This window comes from Channa argus, chromosome 12, assembly GCF_033026475.1.
Source record: "Channa argus isolate prfri chromosome 12, Channa argus male v1.0, whole genome shotgun sequence".
In the NCBI taxonomy this organism is placed as follows: Eukaryota; Metazoa; Chordata; class Actinopteri; order Anabantiformes; family Channidae; genus Channa; species Channa argus.
In genome coordinates this window covers 22224465-22243662 of record NC_090208.1, presented here as the reverse complement: position 1 = coordinate 22243662, position 19198 = coordinate 22224465, and the positions used below count along the sequence as shown (strand labels likewise).

At 39.1% G+C, this 19198-nt stretch overlaps 4 protein-coding genes across 4 annotated transcripts; 1 reads left to right on the top strand and 3 right to left on the bottom strand.

The window, feature by feature from the left end:
• Positions 1–8524: 8524 nt before the first annotated feature.
• Positions 8525–9554, top strand: ufsp1 (UFM1-specific peptidase 1). Its single transcript, XM_067525237.1, has one exon. The coding sequence runs from the start codon at positions 8643–8645 to the stop codon at positions 9390–9392; it is 750 nt and encodes a 249-aa protein (XP_067381338.1). The 5' UTR covers positions 8525–8642; the 3' UTR covers positions 9393–9554.
• Positions 9555–9700: 146 nt separating this feature from the next.
• LOC137138203 (endonuclease domain-containing 1 protein-like) lies at positions 9701–11631 on the bottom strand. The gene is made up of 2 exons (XM_067525233.1): positions 11148–11631; positions 9701–10644 (listed from the first exon to the last, which is right to left on the bottom strand). The coding sequence occupies exons 1-2, from the start codon at positions 11466–11468 to the stop codon at positions 10060–10062; spliced, it is 906 nt and encodes a 301-aa protein (XP_067381334.1). The 5' UTR covers positions 11469–11631; the 3' UTR covers positions 9701–10059.
• A 157-nt stretch (positions 11632–11788) lies between these two features.
• LOC137138205 (endonuclease domain-containing 1 protein-like) lies at positions 11789–14087 on the bottom strand. The gene is made up of 2 exons (XM_067525236.1): positions 13372–14087; positions 11789–13190 (listed from the first exon to the last, which is right to left on the bottom strand). The coding sequence occupies exons 1-2, from the start codon at positions 13663–13665 to the stop codon at positions 12603–12605; spliced, it is 882 nt and encodes a 293-aa protein (XP_067381337.1). The 5' UTR covers positions 13666–14087; the 3' UTR covers positions 11789–12602.
• Positions 14088–14693: 606 nt separating this feature from the next.
• Positions 14694–17800, bottom strand: si:dkey-85k7.11 (endonuclease domain-containing 1 protein). The gene is made up of 2 exons (XM_067525234.1): positions 16377–17800; positions 14694–16120 (listed from the first exon to the last, which is right to left on the bottom strand). The coding sequence occupies exons 1-2, from the start codon at positions 16668–16670 to the stop codon at positions 15509–15511; spliced, it is 906 nt and encodes a 301-aa protein (XP_067381335.1). The 5' UTR covers positions 16671–17800; the 3' UTR covers positions 14694–15508.
• Positions 17801–19198: the final 1398 nt, after the last annotated feature.

Genomic DNA, 19198 nt, shown 5'->3' with positions numbered 1-19198 from the left:
ATAGCCAGGCCTGTCAAGGTTAAACCTTTTTTTAGTACAAGGTTCATTAATTAACTGTACCTGCTGTTAGGTATTGCAATGATGTGATCTAAGGAAAAGCCTGGTGAACTACACTTATACACCAAACAGTGATTTAGGGAACAGGTATTAAGAGATTTTGTATTAAGAGATATTTACTCACGCGGTACAATTGAGTGTTTCTGGAGTAACACTGGTCTTTGACCCCAATACTATAAAATACCTCTTGCCATAATTGTCACCTTTGAGTTTGTCAAACTATTTGGGACATCGCTCGTACATTTATCTTAGCAGCAACATGCTCGACTATGAATACATTTCAGAAAGAAAAAAACATTGGTTTGCAGTTCCAGAAGATAAATCACAGGTGACTGAAGCCATCAGAAAATAGGAAACAGAAAGAGAAAACAAAAAAAGTAAAAGTGGGTTTTTGATTATGAGCCAATCTGTTCCCACATTTAGCAGCTTTGATATGGAAACCAGACCAAACTGTTTTGCAAAACCTTCCACATTTTTATTCATTGATTACTTACTGAGTAAACACCCAGTACACCTAGTTTAACACCTACTTGGAGCTACATGTTAGTACTCTACATCACTATTATTATATGAGGGAATATCTTGAAGTATACAATTCATCCGACAAAGTTCAGAGATTTGGACAATCATTGACAAGAAGCACTAAAACTGGCTAAAGGCACCTGACTAATAACACCTTTAACACTAATAATAACTTACATACATGTAATTGTTGGGGTCACCTTGGTGTATTACTTTTGCACCTATGGGGACAAAAAGTAGTTTTAATTTTTAAGTGCATAGGGAGTTGGAGAGATCTGTCTTTAACTGTTTTTGCAATATTGGCACTGAGGCTGCTGAGTGTACAGAGTTAGGTAATTTGTTCCGCCAGTGTGGAACCACTGAGCTTTGCTTGGGATCTTTAGCCGTGGGACCATGAGACACTGTTTGGTGTCATAGCACAATAAGCGAAATGGTAAACTTGGATGTGGCTGTTTAGGTAGGAGGGTTCCTTATGAGTTGACCACTCTGTCAGAGCTCTGAACATGATGCCGGCAGCCACGGGAAGCCAGCGCAGACATACGAACAGTGACATATGACGTCTCTGTTTGGAAAATTGAGTTGAAAATTCTTTCATTCAAGAAAAGATGTAAGAGATACAGGCAAGTCATCCAGTGGAAAGGAGAGGAAAAGCTGTGTGTCATCAGCATAGCAATGATAAGAAATGAATGTGTCGAATGACCACTGCTGGAGCCGGATTGGTATGAATATAAAGAGCATTTGAAACATTATGCCACTTTAAAGCACTCTTACATCTACTTTTAGTCATTTAGCAGACGCTTTTATCCAAAGCGTCTTACAAGTGAGGTACAAGGCAGCAAAAATCGAAGTCTTGATTACAAAGCGAACACTTTGTAATCTTTTTTAAAATACCACTTTTGAAAAGTTAAACTTTTCAGAAGTACTTTTTAAAATTAAAGCTTCGGAAAGATGCTCGGACCATGCAGTGTTGCACGTACCATAAAAGTTCACTCATCATATTCAGGTGGTTTGTCCCTCCCCTTTTTTGCCAGCACCCCTGACCTCCTCCTGACATCTTTATCATCATCAATCATGATTAATAAGCCTCCAACTCCCTCTTGTTAAATACTACTTTTAGAAACAAATTACACAAACAAATTAACTTTCAATTAACTATTCATTAACAAAATATCACTGACCCTGAAGCAGGTATGTAGATCAATACGAACCTGCTCTTGCTACATGAGGATTTCCCCAGCAGATTTCTGGGAACGGTCTCCTCTCAACATGTGTTCTTTGTCATAAAGTAAGACTGTCTGCAAATTCTATTGCATTTTATGTGACTTACAGCTGATAGATATAAAAAAACATAAATATGAAGTAATACAAATTCTTAATAGCAAATTATAAATATTTGTCAGTTGAGTGCAGGACCTTTTAAAAAAGTAATACACACCAATTCTATTCTCGGCACTTCAAGCATGTTTATGTCCCCATCCCTGACCCTTGACAGCCTCTCTGGTGCCAGAGTAAAGGAAATGTATTGAAATTTCCTGGAAGTTTCCCCCCATGTCATAGAGGAAGGAGTGTTTTCCAGGGGCTAAAAGAGGATTTTTCATCAGTCAGAAACAAATACATTATCTGGAGCCATCGTGCAATGCCAAATGAAACAAGATTCACACACACAAATATTTGAAAGGCCTGATTAAACTGCCAAGCTTATACATCAACCTTCTTACTATTCCATAAACCTATATAGCTGCAAGTTGTGCATGCACACATACATACACACCCAAGGGCTCTGGCAGATAATGTTGTTAAAACATATACAAAACATGTATGTATATTTATGTGTGTAATTACTTACATTAACACATTTGGAATTTATCTTCCAAGGGATGATGCTAAATGCCAAACATGTGTTGGCATAGGTGGAGGACTAACAGAAACCCTAACACTGTTTTCATGCATTTATGTTCATCTTTGTGTATATATTTCACGCATAGGAAAGTCACTATCTAGACATGTTTTATACATTTACATACTTATCTATATGTCTTCTGATGAGTCAGCTTTAGTACTACATGGTTACAAGATAAAGACAATGTTGAGAGGTTGTTGCACTGTTTGCTCAAAGGGCTGTTTGCTTATGTCTGAGCCAACATGACAGAGAGAGAGGGGAAAGGGAGACAAGGTACGTGCTGTGAGCCATGCTTCATGACCAGGCCAGGGGATTGGGGTGGGAGGTGAGGGATGTGTGGGGAGTGTGGGGGCAGGAGAGTCCAGTCACAGTGACTCCTTAGTTGGAATGAGATACAATTGTTGAATTAGGGATGAACTAAAGGAGGAGGTGTGATGCAGAGCTGGGGATTATGGTTATGGTAGAGTGCGTGTATTTTAATGTTTGTGTGTTTTGCTTTTTCCATCCAGGTTTTAGGCTCGCAGACATTTAGGTCTACTCCTCTGGCGCGACACAAGACAGGAAGCTGACATAAAAGAATGGGGGGACCAATTGTGAGGGACACAGGAGCCAAAGGCAGGAGCCAAGACAGTAGCCACCGACAAAGTCGGAAGTTATTGTTTCAGCTTACACGGGTATCCACAGTGACAAGAATCTTATCAATCTATTGAAGTTATTGTGATCCCATGGTGATGACCAAGTGTGGAAAGGCATTAGAGGACAGGAACTTCATCACTGGGATTTCTCCTTGACCAAGTGCCGTCATTTGGCCCATGAGTAAAGCCTTTATTCCCCTAAATGCTCCAAGTGGAGTCACTTGCTTTCCAACAACACACCACAGCGTTTCCTGAACAATGTAATGAGAATTGCCTCATTTTCACTGGCTATAAGTGGGTTAAGAAGCCTATGGGTTGGTCCAGACGTGGTCCATACCCACACTTGTCACAATAAGCAATGAAGAGTTCATTACTGTGTTGTCAAATAGTGGGAAGGAGTTTCAGAATAAGTCCACAGCCACTGTAACTGTTCTGTGAGACTACATTTTGACAACTGCATTTTGAAAATGACAACTTTCTGACAGGTTAAATGGTTACAGAAGGTTCTTGACAGGGAAACTTTTGTACCAAAGTTTTAATCTATTAAATAGTGATTGATATATTTTAATAAAACAAAAACAAGGTCAATCTACAGGTAATGCAGAGTCAGGATTCCTCTTCTGGGCACAATGGACAAATGGACTTTAGGCATTCTACACATAACACCTTCCCAGTTTTTAACAGCAATGGTCCTATTGACCTAGAAAACAAATACTTTCTCTACAGGCAAATATTACATTGTAATGAATTACCCCCTGGCAGAGAAAATTACAAAAACTGACACTCAACATTGTCTGCTATTCTAGATTATTTACGAAGCATTTCTTTGAAAGCCACGGAACCATACCCGCCCTTAGCGCCATTAAACAACATTCTTTCTCTGATAAAACGTCCCCTTGTTCACCTTTTCTTAACATCCCTCTAACATCTTAGGCCATTTTATATATTTCCCTGTGACCTCCCATATAAGGAATTCTCTGGCGGTTTCATTATTTTTTTCTCTGCTCTGGTATTCTCCCTGTTGCCAAGGTGCCTTGTGTGGTATTTTTTCTGGCCTAGCTACCCCAAGCCTCACACCTTCTGTTATCCAATGCGCCTCTCAACACTTGTCGTTTCCACTTCACACTCTTACCTACCCTTTTGGCTCTCCAGTGTGCTATTTCCCTGACTTGCTGGCCCTGACTATATATGCTCTTCACTGCTTGAGATGTTCACATTCCAATTTAACATTTCACCTCGTTTTGTAGACTCGCAGGTATTCATATATCTGGCGAGGTGCCTCTTTGGATTTGCAAACACTGAATTTTATTATTCCCTTTTGTCAATATAGTTGTATTGTGGGTTGTTACATCACAACTGGGAAGGTGCCGTAAACAGACTGGGAAGAGATTTTACACAAGGCTTGTACAATAGCATACCTAGGTAGACTGTGCCTTAACATGACCTCTTCCACTCTAAAGTATAAATAAATCATAGTTCATCAGAGTCTGAAAGTCAAGTCAAATTGCCTTTTGACAAAGGACTTCCAGTAAAGGAATCTATGTAATCCTTATGAAGGACTCATGACTGTCTTCCAAAATGATGTTCAATTGTGTGTAGGTACTGTGTTTATACTGCATAATTGTAGGGAGATTTGTTAGGGTGGATGTTGAGCATACAAACACATACAGTGCCTCAGATATTGAGCGCTCCATTTTGATAGATTTGTCTAAAAAAAGAATTAAGGTCAAGGTTACGGAAAGAACCTAGATTTTTGTTAAATATTAAACATGTAAGGATGCATGTTTATAATGTTATTGTACTTTACAGTTTCAATATTTAACCAACATCTTGACTTTCACCATAAAAAACACTCATCGAGCTTTTATTTCTACGTGTTTCCACATAAGGATATATTAGGGAGAACAAATGCATTAGAAGGGTTTTGCAGGTTAAACTACCACATTATACTTGGAACTTAACTGACAACATTCCTTCATTATTATCATAAAATCTTAGTCCAGTAGTCATACTATTGATAGTGAAGGGTTTTAGAATCATAGAATCTTATTTACTAGCATGGTTTATCTGACTACCTGCCAACTGGACTTACTTTTAGGAATGGACCTCAATAATGTAGTGAGGACTTGGTCTTGGAACACTTCCCGTTCTATGTTCAGAAGTGCCAACTAAGGGAGACAACAAACACAAACATAACACGATGGTCCATGCCAAGACCAACATTTGCAACACAACACATTAGTAAGAAAACTGGATATAACACAGGGCTTTGCTAACTGCATATGCATTCAATATAATACAATGACAGGACTATTGCATTGTAACTAATAGTGCATGCAAACAATCTAGGAGAGAATCACGACTTAATCTGAAACATGTGGTACACGAATATGCAAGCATAACAGCATAATAAAGCAAGCACAAAAGGTCAATAACACATTTTTAAATTTGAACTGCATGTGTATTTTCACCCATCCATTCTATACATACAACTCAACAACACGGCTCAATTTTTGCAATTTCAAGAAGTTGGATGGGGGGTGGAAAGTACTGCAGCATATCATGGAAGACAGTGCCACATGAAATCCCTCAGATTTCCCATCTGGTCTGTCACATTTCCTGTCACAGGAGTACACAAGTGTTGCTACTGCAGACAGGGGACATAAAGCACATACAGTGCATGGCTGCATAGCTGTCCCATTCTTACCCCAGTGTCTGTTTATTCTAGTATGATTGTTGCCTCCAAGATATTTTAGGTTCCATTGTAGTTCTTCAACCTCTTTGTGGAAATTCTTCATGAGTTTGTTCACTTTTCGTGGCTGAATAAAACACTACCTATTCTTTAGTCAAGATTAAACTGTTACTGATTTGTCTAAAATAAGACATTTATAAACATGATTTCTGGCAAATGTCAAACACCTTTACCAAAGAAACATAGGTTAAGGCCCTATCAACAGCTTCAGCATATTCACAAATCAGTGTTAGTGGTGTAAAGTAGCAAAAAAGTGAACAGAATTTTGAAAGTGGCCTGTGTTGTTTGTGTTGTGTACGTGTTTCTCCTGGGCTCACGTCCAGCATCCTTAAAGTCTGCATGACTTACTGACTTGTTTTGGCTGAGGAGCATCCTCTGCCAAAACAAGAGCAGCACTAGCCTACTTCCATACAATATGCTAACTATGCAATAAAGGCATGGTGTGAGTAGTTCAACATCTTTTGTCAGAGATAAAAATAAATTCTTATTTTTAAGCATATTTTCACTTATTTTCTAAATAAAACCTATGTCTTTCTAAATTAAACCTAATTATGTCCATACAGATGTAAACGCGCAATGCATTGCCTATATCTACTCATCCTTGATTAGCTTTGTTCATCTGTGTCATAGAGCTCCGCTTCAAATCACCATGTACAGCATATGTGGTAGACTCCTGAATTCAGACCACTGTAAAAAGTCAAAAGGTATCTGGTGCAACATTTAAAAAGAGGAGTGGTATGTCTGGCTGGTGAGTTTGTGTCTACAACAGATAGCAGATAGCACAGATGGCACAGATGAACAGGCTAATTCAGAGAGTAAAAAAAAATGTTTTTGACTTGTATGGTAATTGTGAACAATACAATTTATTTAGAAAATAACTAAATTATCAATTATTTAAATTTTATTATGTATCAGGTCTTGTAATCACATGAGGGCTTGGGTGTCTTTATGTGTATGATGCATGAATAAAGTTATTCATTTATACATTACTCAATTACAATACCGCCGTTTTGTCTTCTTCCAACATTTTTTCTTTGTATAGTAATACACCACAGCAAAGTTCCTCCGTTGTTCTGAAAAGGTTTTGGAGGTGTCTCTATATCAAGAGAGCCAATAATATAGTTTGTTACTTATGGTAACCAATTACTTCTAATTAGAGTCCAAATTCCAACTTCCATGATGACAAAATATTTTATGATAGCTTAATATGTCTATCTGTTTTTGGTTGATGGTTTTTGCACCCAGCTAAATTTAAAGATGAAGAAACGTCTCTTATAATTGGCAGACAGCCTGTCCATTAGGAGTGTAGCAGGGTGGCAAGTCGCCAAATTGTTGAGTCTGCATCGTGCTTCTTTTCTGTCAAACATACAGCACAATTGTACATGCAGTGTCCCTTCAGCACTAGTAGTAAATGCTAGATTGTTGTTTCTTAAGGTCTGAGCAACCTGAATCTGGTTTAGGTGCGTAGCCAGTTGCTGTTCTCCTTTCCAGTCTGTCTAAAGCAGTCATCACAGTTTTTATTCTTAAACTTTTTATCAAAATGGCTATTTGAGTTTTGAGTAATTGAGGTGCAAACACATGCTGAAGTGACTGTTCTCTAGTCATGATATCCCCAACCTACTGTCCCTTACAGCGTAATCAGATAAATGTGATATAAATATGAAATTTGCATCTTAAATAATAATTATTTTGCACCTTATGTTATTTATGCACGTTTTTAAATCCAAATAGGAAATAGGAAATACTGACCTATGATTTGTAATAATCTTGTAGCTTGCCATGGATAGTGGGCGACACGTCTGTCAGACACAGTGGTCTAGATCAACACATTTCGGCTTGTCCCTTCAAGGGGTCACCACAGCAGAACTTGTTCAGTACCAACTTTATATATTTGTGATTTGGCATGTAAAAGCCTTGTCTGTCCATTTTGTTATCCGAGCTCAGGACCGGCACCAATGTTGCCCTTGCTGGCTGGGCGGGGATTCAAACCCGCTGCCTTCTTACATCCAAACCCAGTGCTCTACCACTGATCCACCTGGCCCCCTACACACAGTAGTCTAGATATGGAGTGATAAAAGGTGTAGTGTTGCCTCCATACTGGCTTCCAAAAACACTGCTTCCCCCTGCTGGTACACTGACGAAGTGCGAGAGAAGAGCAGAGATCTGTAATAAAACCAATTGTCACGTGCACTAGGTAAAAATGTTGTCTTCGAAGTCTGTCGAAACATTGTAACATTAAACACTGTTATGGACAACACATTTTAAAAATTGCCCCACATTTATATTGAACTCCGACTTAGTGAGGCTTTAGTTAATATTTGATGCATAATAAAAAAATAGATAACTGTTTGCTAGTTAAAGCTGAATTCGCTTATGGATCTGCACAGCAGCCTATTAAAAATTATTGCCGCGATTTAAAATGACACTAATTGAGACGTTTCTTTCCTAGATAAAAAGGGAAATAAGAAAGTAAAAAAGGGAAAAAAAATGGCTCTCAAACAAATTAGTTTAGATTCTAAATGTTCTCATCTAAACTTCGAACGACCAAAACAGACGAAGGAGTTGTAGTCATTTAAAATAGACGGCGATGACGAAAAGCACTTGAAGGCATCATCAAGTGCGGGGAACGTTTCTAAAGTGGAACCAGCGCAAATGCACCGGGGGATAGTTATTACAGTTACACCTGACGACCGGTCGGAAGAGTTCCGTGTTATGAACCGCTGGGGAGTGTGTTCGCTTAAATGCGAAACGTGCTCTGTGGAAACAGGTTATAATTATGGATAAGAACATTGAAGCAGCGAGCTCTGAGGAGATTGACTGGGGAGGAAGTGAAACTAAAGAGGGGAAGGTTACGAAGAAACTCGAAACCTTATCCAAAAATGTCCACATTGGTCTTGCTAAGCCACTTACAGATCCTGTAAAATGCTCTCTGATAAAAGGAGACTATCTTTACTTTCATTATGGCTGTGATGGACAAGATGACAGAGGCTGGGGGTGTGGCTACCGAACGGTTCAGACTATGGCTTCCTGGATTTGCCATAACTGCACTCCACTTAAGAACCAATTTAGGCCCCCACCAAGCCTCCCAGAAATCCAGCAAGCCTTGGTTGCGATGGGGGACAAACCGGGCTCGTTCTCAGGCTCCAAGGACTGGATAGGAACATTTGAAGCCTCCCTGGTCCTTGACTATTTTTATGATGTCCCCTGTAAGCTGGTACATATTAGAGGTGGAGCGGCAGAACTGGAGCAGGTTGCAGTAGAAGAGCTCCATAAGCACTTTGAGAAGCATGGCTCTCCAGTCATGATGGGAGGGGACATGGACAACTCTTCGAAAGGGTTATTAGGGGTGTGCACGGGGGATAAGGGCAGCTACCTGCTAGTCATCGACCCTCACTACTGCGGATGTCAGCTGGAGAAGGAAGACCTGCAGAGGCGGGGGTGGGTGGCTTGGAAAACGGTTTCATCTCTGCATCAGTCTTCATTTTATAACTTGTGTATGCCTCAGACTGCCAGAAAAACAATATGACAATAATATGTCCGTTTCAAGCCTACAGATTTATTTTTTATTTGTGTGGATGGACTAGAAATAGTTTTGAATTTTGCATTGTCACTTTTAAAAGAAGCAGTAGCGCCATCCAGTGGATGAAATCAACAATTACAGGGTATTTAAAGTAATGCTATGAAACAGCCTGAAACTCTTTGTCATTATTTCGTCTTTAAAATTTAGCTCACTCTCAACTCTTCTTTAATATGTTTCACATTTAGTGATTCCTTCAATAGTTGATTTGCCAGCTTCAAAAGTAAATGCTTTAATTTGTTGTCACGTGTCACATATTATTGTTACATGGATATTTCAATAACCTATTTATTTAGCTTACACTTTTTTTATATAATTAATTGCTAATATTGAATTTCAGACAGTAGACTAGGGTTTGGAGTTCTACATTTTTTAACAGTTACAGACAAAAAAAGTTACAGAACACAACTAATTATCAGTAATGAAAATAAATGTTAGTTTGAACTTAGTAATAGACTCCAATCAATTCCTCATTTTATTGCTTACAATATTTAATATAATTTGACAGAACATGTTAGTTCCATGGATGTTTTGAGCCGCAAGAACCAAAAATCTTTCTATAATGTTAAAGTGAACACCCTTTAAATCTTAATTATAACAGATCACACCTAATTATTTATTTATTATCTGGCACACAGTCATTATAGAATATCTGGAAGTTCTTGTCTACATCCATCCTCCCCTTAAGGAACTTTTCAAGATTCTTGAGAGGAACTTCTACCATGAGGTTGTTGACACGATCATTTAGCCCATAAGCTCCAAACACAGGGAACTTGTAACGAACAAAGTATGGTGCATTTTGGTCAAACTCAGTGCAGCAGTAGGCCGACCACATGTACTCCGGTACAGCCACCCGATCTAGGTTGTTACGACGTATTGTGTGCCCAGAGGTTGTGACCCCCGTGACCACAAAGGCTTTACCACGGCAGTAGTTGTTGAGGCGTTTGCGGATGAGATCCTTGTGTTCTGCCCAGGGACCCAAATTGAATTCCCTGATTTGGGGTACGACGTTGGTCAAGCTGTAGGTGGAGGCTTTGTCTAGTGGATCAGCCTGATGCTCATCAGGATTTAGTTGACCACGTTCGTACTGAACCACATCAGCATAGTCCTCCAGCACAGCCTGGCTGTCCTCAAAGTTCATATGCATGTTAGAAGATTGGGGGAAGGGCTCCATATTGCTGCTGCTTTTTTCTGAGGCTAACTGTAGAGAGAGAGGAAGAGGAATAAGGCACAATATTGCTGCTAATTTAATTACCTTACATTTACACAATTTACCACATCCACAGAAAACTAATTTTTTTAAGTGGCATATTTGGAAAACTAGAGCAGAAATGGTAAAGGTGACACTATCTCAATGAAATACTTTTGATAAAGTAGTTTTTTGCAAGCTTACTTTGTTGTCCATAGCAACAATATACTTGGCACAGCTCTCTAAACCACTTGTTATATGTGTGTGTGTGTGTGTATATACTGTACTGTATATATAAAGTATTTATGGCTGTTTCCTGTGAATAAATGCATAATGCAGTTTTTGAAAGATGCACACAGTACAAACACAGGCACATATGGTATGTTATGACACTTTTATTGGACAATTGAAGGTAGATATCCTATATTTATATGACTACAATAGACTTCTAATAAAAAAATAGAAATAGGAAATCTAAGCTAACATTTGTATTTCAAGTTTGACAGGCCACTCACCTGGGGCTCAAACATCCAGGGAAAGTCCACCCTCTTCTCCCCATCTGACTTTTTAAAAGTATACGCAGAATAGATAGGTATGTGTTTGTGGGGGTCGTACAGGGTGACATAGCGGGGTTTATCCTCATACCTCTGGCAGATCTTTTTAAAGGAGTTGCTTAGGTAGCCTCGAGGTGGAGTGCCCATGTACAGGGAGTCCTTACAGCGTTCCACATGGTTAAAGTCCCTGACCGCTCCTGCCTGGGCCCCACGTAGCAGCACACAGTTCAGCACGGTAATGAAAGTCACCAGGGATAAGGCACAGTTTGCAGATGTAGCCATCCTAAAAGTAGCTGTCTTTCTATCACTGTCTTTTGAAATCTATCTGCCCCCTCTTGTATGTCTCTAACTTCTCACCAACACAGGTCTGTAAGTCTACTGTAGTCCAACAAGTGCAGCCTCTGTCTCAGCTCTATCAGACTCAACATTTCCCTTCTCGCCTCATCTGAAGTTTGAGCAAACTGGTCACCTATTGTAAAGTATTTTCCATATATTCAAAGTGCCACAAGTGTTGTAGCAGGAATTTAAAAACGGTGGATGTTATCAATCATTGAGAGCATTTTACTACGGTGTACTGAAGAGGAACAATTGCTCCTGACTTGATACTTTTTATGAAAACTTTTATGTTTCCTTGAAGTTGTGCACACACAGATTTAGTGATAACATTTTGTAATTTGACTGTTGACAGCTACAGAATGTATATGAAAAGTTTGGAACTGCAGGGAGCAAAATTCCCTATCTCCTGCATTTTGTTATATACATCCAGCTCTGTAATCTAGTCATTATTCTATGCAGGCCAGTGTGAAAATGATTTTAATATAATGTCAGGTGAGAAGTAAGAAATCTTCTCAAAGAGGACTCAAACAATTTTTATTAACTTGTATGTTACTGTTGTGAAAGCTTATACAGAATTCATAAAATGTTCTTGGATGTGTCAAAATGAAGCAAAAAAGACAGTTTAATTTATTATTTATTTATTTTCTTTATTACTGGAAGAAAACACTGAATGTGCTCTTTGTTATTTTTCAACCAGAATAATATCCAGTTACATTTAAATCATTATTAACGCTGTCAATTCCAATAGCAGTACAGTATAGTTATCGTTTAATAGCAGGTATTGCTACTAGGGATATATGACTTCATCTAAAACACACATTTGTCACAGAAGAGATTTTTATTTTTTCAGACCAGGAAAATCACAGTTGTAAAAAACATCATCAGTCATACATCCTGCCTTACTGTTATAACCCGCATGGACACTTGAACAAAGCCGTTGTAAAATTAGTCAAATCTTTCATAATGTCTGCTGTGAAAATGCCTAGTATAGAAGAAGAAACAGGAGCACAAGAAGCACTGCCAGGATAGGTAAAGCAGAATTGGACATAAATTAGTTGCCTTATAAATATATATTTCTGTCTATTTTGTACTGGATGCTGGCGGGACGCAGTCACCCACAAAAATCTGAAAGTTCTGGTCTACATACGTAGTCTTCTTAAGGAACTCTTTCAAATGCTGGACAGGAAGTTCCACTACCTCTTTGTTCTCCTCATTGAGGGCATAGTGAGCAAAAGATGGGAACCTATAGCGCTCAATGTAAGGTGTGTTGTGGTCGTAGTCAGCACAGCAATAAGCTGACCACAAGTAGGTGGGCACTGCAATGCGGTTGATGTTTTGCCGACGGATCATTTTCCCTGAGGTGGTGATACCTGTAACTATGTAAGCTGTTCCGCGGCAGTAGTTATTAAGCCGTTTGCGGATGATGTCCTCCTGTGTGTTCCAGACTCTGTTGTTTAAGTCGGGCACCACAGGCACAACGTTAGTGAGGGTGTAGGTGGAGGCCTTGTCATCAGGCTCATTCTGATGCTCATCTGGGTTGAGGGTGCCACGTTCGTAGAGGATGGCATTTGCGTAGTCCTCCAGAACAGCTTGGGTATCTTCAAAATTCAAGTGAATGTAACCACGTGGGAAGGGCTGCATCTCATCTGTGTCAGAGGTCGTGGATAACTGTGTAGCGAGACACACCCAATGCAGAGAGAATGAAGAGAGTAAGAAAAATTCTCATTGCACATCTGCTTTTGCAAAAGAACATGGTTTCAGTAAATAAAAGGACTAATAATAATAATGGCTTAATGTTCATGTTTAAAGACATTGTTAGTACTTCATATTCAACTGTAGTTTTCTTTACCTGGGGTTCATACATCCATGGCACATCCATGCATTTCTCTCCATCTGAGCGTTTGAAGGTGTAGGCAGAGTAGACAGGTATGTGGTCCACAGGGTTGTACAGCGTCACGTACCGTGGCTTCTTGTTGTATCGCTGACAAATGAAGCGGAGGGAGTCCTGCTCCAGGCCTGTCGGTGGTATTCCCATGTAGAGGAATTGTCTGCACTCTGCAGATAGCTCCTTTTCCACTCTGCCTTTTACCATTAATGTTAATATGTTGACGAGCAGGAAAACTGTCCGTGCCACAAATGCCATAGTGAGGAGAGGTTAACGATGCTAAACAGCTTTTGGTGTGCTTCTGTGAGCTGCTACAAATGATCGAGTGTGTCTCTGTATCAGCCCATGGAGTGCAGTACAGCTAACACAGCGTCACACACGCCCTTTTTAATCAGGACTTATATGCAAAGCAATCCATTTTTCACACTTCTGCACATCCACCCATAGCTAGATACACAGCTACAGTACATAGACGGTACCAAAGACATCGCTTTACATTCATTCTTCTTAGGAAATAGTTCAAGGGAGTTTAACTCCTCAAACCATCATATATCAGTCACATCCAGAGCTTCTGTATAAAATCTTGGTGAAATTTTTAGGATTGACAAAGTCAGTTACTCGTTGTAACACTATGTAATGTTTAATAGATGACGTAAATATTAATTAAAAATAAAGACAATGACCTGCAGCGGTAATTTCGGACCAAATACAAACTAGTTTTATGGTGCACATCTTATAAACCATCAGGCTGGTTCAGAAATGGTGAGCATACATTCATGTGCAAAGGTTGGTACCTCTGTTGGTATGTTTGGCCTTAATGCCCAGCACTATGTTTGGCAAAAACCAAATCACATCATTTTACCAGAAACACATTCATAGCCACTCTCAAGCACGGTGGTGGAGGATTGATTATTTCGGTTTTTCAGCCTCCTGACCTGAGCACCTTACAGTTACATTACATAAATGACCATGAACTCCTCTGTATACCAGAGTATTCTTGAGGCAAAGGTGAAGTCATTTGTCTGAAAGCTAAATCTTGGTCGAAACTGCATCATGAGACAGGATATAGATGTTAAGCAGACAAGCAAATCTACATCAGAATGGCGGAAATACAGCAGAATCAAAGTTTTGGAATGGCCTAGTCAAAGTCCAGACCTCAACCCAATTTAAATGCTGTGGTGGGACCATAAGAGAACAGTGCCTTAGCGAATGCTGTAAAGAAAAGTAGGTCAGAATTCCTCCACAACTCATACAGGAAATGATATGTTATTGCTGCTAAAGGTGAATCTACAAACTTCTGAATCATGGAGGTTACTGTATTGCCCACATGTTTTAGTTTTTTTTTTTTTTTTTTTTTTTGCTTCATGGTTGTTAAATAAGCAATGGCATGGTAATAATAGTTATGTGTTGTAAATCTGAAGTTGTATTTTCTAATTTACTGTAGCTTGAACAAGTTGTTCAACATGAGATGCTGATAACCAGGCCCTATTTAGGAATGTAATTTTTAGGAGACAGGGCTGCTATTTGAGTTAAACAGTATGTAGAATATCTCTTTAAAACACATGCCATGAATCTATGAGTTATTGGAACACGCTGACAAGAAAAATACACAAAATGGGACAAAATAAAACAATTTGAAAAAGTAACAATCTGGAAATTTTGAGCAGATTAATGTTTAGTACACACAAAGGCTTAATGGGAAAATAGGGTCTGGTGTTTTGTGGACTTAGCCAGTCAGAATGTCTCAAAGTCTGTTGCTTTTATTTTGATGGTTCGTTGTGCAAATCCCCAAACTTTTTTCCTCTTTAATGTGCAATTACATTATTTATGTTCTTTGCATTTGCTTGTTTTCCCATATGTGCCATTTTGTACCATTTACCTAAACCTAATCCTGACTCATCCAAACGCTAAATTAGGATATGTTAGTCATGAAATAACTTTAGTCCCTAATATAATTTCACGTTATTTTATTACAAAACATGTAAAGCCATGAGTATTTAACACTGTTTCTATTCATGTTTATTGCATTTAATCCTGTTTTTACAGTAGGCAATACGCCTCATTCATGACTGTGCATACAGTTCAAGATGTCCCATCACACTCAAGCATGGGTGAGGTCTCTCTTCTTTAAAGGGTTTTCTGAGACACAGCCTTTATAGAAAATAGTCACATCACTGTCTATGTCTTTTTGGCTGCTCAGGAAGTTCTCCAGAGTCTTCAGGGGGACTTCCACCACAGCATGGTCATCCTGCTTATTCAGAGCATAACCCCCGTAACTAGGAAACATAAACCTCACTTCATACGGGGAGTTATGGTCAAACCATGGGCAGCAGTAGGCGAGCCATAAGTGTTTTGGAATTGCTAGACGGTCCGTGTTGCCTCGCTTGATGTTTGCCCCAGAAACAGTTATCCCCGTCACTATGAAGGATTTACCATGGCAGAAGTTGTTAAGGCGCCGGCGGATGTTGTCTAAGTACACTTTCCAGGAGGTATCGAGGAAGTCTGTAATTAAGGGGACTACATTGGTCAGGGTGTAGGTGGAGGATTTGTCATCTGGCTCTGCTTGGTGCAAGTCAGGATTCAGTGGGCCCCGGCTATAGTCTACTGCATCTGTGTAGTCCTCCAACACAGCCTGGTTGTCCTCAATTGGAGGGGGGGTGTCTGCAGTAAGGGGGAGTGCTTTCATGTTGCCACTCTCATCATCAGAAACCAACTGTAGGATAAAGGAGAGAAAGAAATTTGGTATTGGTCATAACTGTAGCCATGTTCAGAGGATTAAACACCTCCATTAAACCGAATCGCTATCTGACTGCATAGAATTTTTAAAAGTGTTAGCAATGTTCATCCATTGGAAGATTTTATCTCTGTAGCTAAATTTAAGTCGTGTATTGTTTTGATTACTTTTTTAAAGCTAAAGAAAAGTATGTTTAGGACACCTTTTGGTTAAGCTACACCATATAAAGCTATACCTGTGGTTCATACATCCAGGGTGTGTCCATCCTCTTCTTCCCGTCCGATTTCTTGAAGACGTAGGCTGAGTAGAGGGGAAGGTGACGACTGCTGTCATACAATGTGGCATAGCGCAGTTTGTCTGCATATTTCTGGCAGATGCTCTTTAGGGTGATTCCTCTGATCCCTGCAGGTGCTGTCTGCAAGTAGAAAAACTGCCTGCAGTCTCTGAAGCTGTTGGACACGGTGGCACTTACCAGGTGGGACACAGTTAGCAGTAAGAAGGAAAGGGTGCAGGTGCAGAAGAGATGCATCCTCACACAGATGGAGAAGATGGAAAAATAACAGGAAAGCAGGTTATTTACCACCCATGGGTTTAACACGTGCTGCCACAAACTAATAATCTGTTGAAAAATTCCATGTGGAAATTAGGAAAATTCCATTTAATATGCTGTCCAGTATTGATGGTGCTCTTTTAATGTCCTAAAGTGAAAAGTCTGTTGGACAGAGACTCAGCATGCAAAGCATCAGCAGCTCAGAGCGACTCCATTGGCTGAAAACACTTTACTTATCTGGTAGCTTAATGTGTCCACAGCCATGCATCTCTCTCTCTCTTTCTCCACTCGGGCTTTATATTGTATATTTGACTTTTCTTTTGTATTTGATGGTACAGTGTATGTGGACCATCTGTGCTAGTGTAAACTAAATGGAAATGACAGAAATCTTTGCAAATTTCAGAACATGTTTACTACAGTCACACTAAACAGCTTCCCAATATTTGTTTGTACCAGAAATTTATGCAGTAATGACTTGTCTCTATTATCTTTTATGCTGCATACATGTCTGAGCTGATCACACTTCAACATGCACCCTCCTGTGGTGTTTACTGTACATCTGACCAGATTGTGACCTCCAGTTCCGCTTGCAGCCACATTGTGGTATTTTTATCATAGCAGCATGTAACTGGCACATAGAAATTTACAACAGAGGAGAAACGATTTCATGTAACACGACTTAACAAATCCAGCTAAATGAAAAACACACACTTCGAATATTAAGGCATTGTCATTTGTCAGTACCTCTGTGATTTTAATGATTGCAGTGTTTTGAAGTATATTTGTCATGGGCTAAGGGATGAGAAATTAATAGAGAAATGGGGAATGAAAAATAAGTTAACTAGGCCAGTAGTTAAAACACAATTCAGAAAAACATATTGAATATAAGTTTTAGCACACGGGTTTTTTTTTTATCTGTCGAGGAGCAGCTTGAGTCTTAAATTAGACAATACAACCACGTTGTAGGTGAGAGGACAAGGCGGCAGCTTCTCATCATCCTGCAGCACTTCTGATGCTGTAGCCAAAGCCGCTGACTCATCGTCATCTTAATATCCACAAGTCTCTGAGGCAACCTCTCCTTCCTTCAAACAACTGGCCTTTCAACCTACCACATAGTCATGCTATAGGTCAGTTTTATTCAAGTAAAGTTAGAAACACGCAGCACACCAGCTAACAAAAGAAAAGAAAAAATCGAGCCATTAAAAACACCCAAAATACATGCGGTTAAAAACTAAAACACAACTGAAATTATAATGCACAAATGATACAATTAAGAAAAATCCAAGTGACATAAAAAACTGAAGTATCTAACCTGTGTCACTTTTAAACTACTGCGCTCTTTAACATTTCTGGAGTAAACTTATTCTGTTAGGTAACAATGTAATTAAAAGTCAGGAGCACACTACAAACTGTCGTACCCATGTTTATGTTAATATGAAAGAAATCAGAGACAATAAATAAATATAGACTGGAGATGCCTGTCAATTACTTTGTGCACAGGTGAGTGAATACCACATCTGCTCAAATGCAGTTGTTAATAGTTTTCTTCAAGTTAGAGGTAATTGCCATGGGAGGCAGCAGTTCACAAAAAGGTGTGTACTCTGCCAGGAAAACGTTTAGGCAGGTATTAACAAGGTCATGAAGGTAAGTTTTAATGGCGTCAAAGCAGGTTGGTGCAATTTATAAACCCAGTCCATTTAATTACAGCTTATGACAAAACAAGCACTCTTAGGTGGAATGGCTGGAAGGATGGGGGTCTATGTACCTTAGTAGTATAGGTCATAATAGCATAATATTGCTGTATAGTGTAGTATTGTTACAATAGTAATGTAAGTTCATACATTTTGGGGGGAGGGGCATGGTTAACAAACAATGACTGAAGACGATGTGACCAAAGTAGAAAGTCATGTATGACAGAAGTTTGGTTTGATACTTGTTGCACAAGTAACACTTACTTTAACTTTTTAGGGCAATTAGTTTGCATGGTAATATTGTATTACATGACAACTAAATCAGAGTACTGCTACGACAAGTCAGACATTCAAAGTTGTAGGAAATGTCACATTAGTTGGCCCAACTTTAATAAACGTGTCATCTGAAACACAGTACACTCAACTTGAAATAACTTTGTTTGAAATAATAACTCTGTGTACTCCATACTGAGGTATGACTGTACCATAAGCAAATTTTTAAGTACTATACACTCTTTTTTTATACACTGTAAAAAAATGGCAAGTGTACTACACTTATACGCAATTCCTATTCCAGTTTACTTCTTTTTTCCCAAGGCAATCGGTTTGCATGCTTTTATAAGTAAGGTTAACTAATCAGAATTTACAGTGTGAACAAGCTGAGCTCTGATGCGTCATAGCCTCCAGGCTTGTCACGTTATGTTTGTTATGCCCTGATGCGCCTATACAACTGTGCCTATGTAATGGTATTTAATCATGTACTCTGCCGATTGGTGTTTTTACGTTTAATTCCATATAATTCTAGATTTAACACTA

Bases quoted from the DNA above. Each gene is read 5' to 3' on its own strand.
- ufsp1 (XM_067525237.1), top strand. From the start codon at position 8,643: ATGGATAAGAACATTGAAGCAGCGAGCTCTGAGGAGATTGACTGGGGA.
- LOC137138203 (XM_067525233.1), bottom strand. From the start codon at position 11,468: ATGGCTACATCTGCAAACTGTGCCTTATCCCTGGTGACTTTCATTACC. The intron at 10,645-11,147 runs GTGAGTGGCCTG...CTCTCTCTACAG, and splicing joins CCTGGATGTTTGAGCCCCAG to TTAGCCTCAGAAAAAAGCAG.
- LOC137138205 (XM_067525236.1), bottom strand. From the start codon at position 13,665: ATGGCATTTGTGGCACGGACAGTTTTCCTGCTCGTCAACATATTAACA. The intron at 13,191-13,371 runs GTAAAGAAAACT...CTCGCTACACAG, and splicing joins CATGGATGTATGAACCCCAG to TTATCCACGACCTCTGACAC.
- si:dkey-85k7.11 (XM_067525234.1), bottom strand. From the start codon at position 16,670: ATGCATCTCTTCTGCACCTGCACCCTTTCCTTCTTACTGCTAACTGTG. The intron at 16,121-16,376 runs GTATAGCTTTAT...TTTATCCTACAG, and splicing joins CCTGGATGTATGAACCACAG to TTGGTTTCTGATGATGAGAG.